Source organism: Malania oleifera, chromosome 8 (assembly GCF_029873635.1).
Source record: "Malania oleifera isolate guangnan ecotype guangnan chromosome 8, ASM2987363v1, whole genome shotgun sequence".
NCBI lineage: Eukaryota > Viridiplantae > Streptophyta > Magnoliopsida > Santalales > Ximeniaceae > Malania > Malania oleifera.
The window spans coordinates 8,861,116-8,865,046 of NC_080424.1; the positions used below are offsets into that span (position 1 = coordinate 8,861,116).

Genomic DNA, 3,931 nt, shown 5'->3' on the forward strand with positions numbered 1-3,931 from the left:
CATCATCCATCCCAAGTATTTAGGAACACTTTATTAATTTATACATATGAACTTCATCTTATTTTTTATTAGACCATGATTATAAGATTAAAATCTCATTTTGATGATTCTACAGCTTCTCCATCTTACATCTCTCTCTCTCTCTCTCTCTCTCTCTCTCTCTCTCTCTCTCTCTCTCTCTCTCTCTCTCTCATCTCTAGCCCCTATATAAGGAGCGTCATCTTCACCAATCCTCCATTTCTCTCAGTCTAACTCTCTCTCTCTCTCTCTCTCTGAATCTGAGAGACGAATCTCAGTTGAAGAAAATTTAGAGATCGAAGAGCTTTCTTTCGATCAATGGGGATTGCGGATGCGACGGCGGAAGAGGAAGGGCGCGCAAACAAGGTCATAAAGCGTCTGCGTATATTTTCCTCGGTGGCTTTGAAGTTGGGGGATGACAAGTTCCCCAGCCGGTGCCTCAAACTGAACTCTGAAAACGATTCACCTGACTCCAAAACCAACAAGTCTTCGTCCGTGGCTCACCATCGTGTCGATCGTGATTTCGAGAAGCCGAAGGCTGAGAATATTGGCGGCGACTTTAATGGAATCGAAGCGGTGAGAACGATGTTGTTGGTCGATCGCCAAGAGCAGGTGGATAAGTTGAAGGTTAATTTTGGGAGAGAATGGGAAGCGGTCACGGCGGAGTCGTCGTCGTTTGCTCCCACCTCCAAGCCGTGGAATCTGAGGGCGAGGAAAGTTGCGCGCAAGGCGACGATCGACGGCGATGAAGCGAAATTCACGATACCGCTTTCACGGCAGGAGGTGGAGGAGGATTATTTGGCGATGTTGGGACACAAACCCCCGCGTAGGCCCAAGAAACGAGCTAAGAACGTCCAGAAGGAAATAGACGTAAGTTTCTTCCTTTACCCGCCGTTTGGTTCTCAAGAAAACCCACACGATGAATTCAAAATAAACAAAAAGAAAGTTGGGTTCATCTTCTGCTTTTTGGTTCGTTTGATTGAATCTGATTTTCCCGAATCATTTGTTTATAGATCTCTAACTTTGCATGATGCATTAATTTCTTTGCACGCAGGCTCTTTTTCCAGGCTCAACGTTAACTGAAATTACAGCTGACAGATACAAAGTTCCTGGGCCTAGAGGATAGGTGATTACTCCATCCGCTTGTTCTTGCTGATCCCAATTTTTCTTTTTTTCCCTTTAATTAGTTTTGATTAATTCCGTCTTTAATTTATCTGATTGTTTGTTCTCTTGATTCTTATTTTTGCAGGGGTAGCAGTGGGATCGAATTGAATATCTGTCCCGGCCAGTTTAAATTAGTGTATTTGTGAATTGGGAATTGCATGCACAGAAAATATTGAATTTTCCAGGAAAATTGTGTTTCTCCTCGGCCACTTTGTGTACGTTGTTTAGGGCATGGGATGGAAAGATAGTCGTTGGATAGTGCCAAACTGAGCTATCAATTTATCCTGTTTGAATTATTGTAACCATTTTTTAAATTAGTTTGAACCGTGTTTATCTTCGACTGAGTGAGTTTTCAATAAATAAATAAATATTTATGGTCAAGAATGTGTTAGCTCGAATTTCAATAAATATATATCCTGTTTGAATTATTGTAACCATTTTTTAAATTAGTTTGAATAAATAAATAAATATTTATAGTCAAGATTGTGTTAGCTCGAATATCCAGGAAAATGCATGCATTAAAAAATGAGGGTAAATTTGTCATTTTATTAAAAAAAAGTTAAAAAATAAATTTGGAGTGCATATGTAATTTTGGAGGGCCAGTAATCATTTTTTTTTTTTGGGCTAAAATTTCAAAAGCCCATTTAATTTTCTAAAATAATTAAATCACTAGTGCACTAATTTTTTTGACTCGTTCAAAAAAAAAAAAAAAAAAAATTAATATGTTTTTACATGTTGCAACTTGCAACTCACTTCAATGGAAAAATTATAGAGGAGACTCGTCCCTCCACATGTCTGTATATTTGTTTCATAAATTTTAAACATAAATTTTATATGTCTGATATTAATGAATGTAGGATCATTTTATCATATAATTTCTCATATAACTTTTATTTGTTTAAAAAAGTGACCAATTATCTAAATTAAACCATAATTATATTTAATCAATATTCATTAGTTTTACAAAAAAATAAAAATAAAATAAGATACTTATATTTTGATTATATATATTTATATATGTTATTTCAAAGATCTAATTTTTATTTATGTTAAATAAAATAATCTTTTTTACAGATTATGGTCTTATGTTATGCAATGCAACTACACCTATGATGCACTTAATATCGTAATATTTTCACACACAACTTGTCTCAAGTCTTAGTAAAGGAGGAGGGTTGCACTAGGTAGCTGACAGCCATCGTAAAATTTTTTAGATCACTATGATATGAATCTTTACTGAATATTCATTGGGGCGTCCCCTATGAGCGGCGTGTTGCACTTATACCACCCGAGTGTAGCAAAACGTGGACAAGGGTGGGTTAGGTTGTCGTCTCAAAGCGATGCGATGTGTGGTGGGATAGGTTGTCACCTCGAAGCGATGCAATGTGTCGACGCCTAGGCACATTGTCAAATATGCGAGGGTTCTCACATCATTTTGAATGTGGGTGGGTCAAGAAGTTAGTATAGTAAACTAGGATTAGATTAGTAGCTTGAAATATAGGGACACTTACAGGACCGGGTAAAAGCGTGGAAATTGTGTACTCAATGATTAGAAGATAAATTTATATACTTTATCTTTAAGAAACTAAGTGGGTGTGGGAGAAAACTAGATAAATTGTTAAATTAAGATTTAAACTTTAGCAAACTGGAAAAGAAAAACATAAGAATGGGGTAGAAATTATTGTAGATAAAAACATAAAAGATAGTGTCTAAGAGAACTACATAATGGAACTTAAAAGGATAAGAAATTATGAAATTTAAAAATAAAATGATAAAAGATGGTGATTGGAGTATAAAGGATGGTGTAGACACAAACACTCTTTGGAGTAAGATAGCTTGCTCTATTAAAAATATAAGAAAAGAGATTTTAACTGAGTCAAAAGGAAGATTCTCGAATAGCAAACAATGTTGGTGGTGGGATTTTTTTTTTCTTTTTTTAAAAGGAGTGCAACACAAGGACTTCCCAGGAGGTCATCCATCCTAGTACTACTCTCGCCCAAGTACGCTAAATTGCGGAGTTCTGATGAGATCCGGTGCATTAGTGTTGGTATGATCGCACTCTTTTTTGGTGGTGGGATCAAGATGTTCAAAAAGCTGTAAAAAAAATATTAAAAAATTTAAAAAATTGGTATAAAACATGGGGAAAAAAAATAGAAACATGGATAACTTTGAAAAGTATAAAAAGGTGATAAAAGATGCAAAAAAGGTTGTTAGTGAAATTAAACATACATCAATTAATAATTTGTGTTGGGGGATTAAAAGTCGAAGGACCTCCGATGAACGTTTCGATCTAGATCGGAAAAAGAAAGAAATTAGAGTGACTTGGAGGACTCAAGGTGTGCTCTGGGGGATCACTCCGATGCTTAAGTAAGGGACTGCTTTAGAGAGGTTGTATGCAACAGTAAAGATGAGTTAGAATGAGATACCTTTGTCTATTAACAATAGCCCCTTTTTGAAAGTGGCGAGGTTTGACCCTTGGTTCATTCACCATTATGGCACCCGGCGTAAATCACTCCGGCCATTACGGCATCGATGTGGATCACTGTGGTCGTTATTGAGTTGGAGCCGATTACTTTGCCCATCAGTTGACTTGAGTGATGACTGCTCTCATCAATGTTGGGCATTAACTTCCTTTTGACTCAGTGGTTGATATATTTAAGGTATATTAGTTGCCCCCCTTAATTTTGAATTTTTGAAGTTTATTCTTGAAATTTTGAAAGTTGTCCTATCTCTTCCTCATTATTTTTTT

General features: G+C 36.2%; 1 protein-coding gene and 1 non-coding gene across 2 annotated transcripts; one reads left to right on the forward strand and one right to left on the reverse strand.

Moving 5' to 3' along the window:
• The first annotated feature begins 336 nt into the window (after nt 1–336).
• On the forward strand, nt 337–1,273 carry LOC131162569 (uncharacterized). The gene is made up of 3 exons (XM_058119185.1): nt 337–888; nt 1,073–1,123; nt 1,268–1,273. Exons 1-3 carry the CDS (start codon nt 337–339, stop codon nt 1,271–1,273), a joined length of 609 nt encoding a protein of 202 aa, XP_057975168.1.
• Nucleotides 1,274–3,124: 1,851 nt separating this feature from the next.
• On the reverse strand, nt 3,125–3,243 carry LOC131163246 (5S ribosomal RNA). Its single transcript, XR_009139021.1, has one exon. It is a non-coding gene; the product is annotated as a 5S ribosomal RNA (ribosomal RNA).
• Nucleotides 3,244–3,931: the final 688 nt, after the last annotated feature.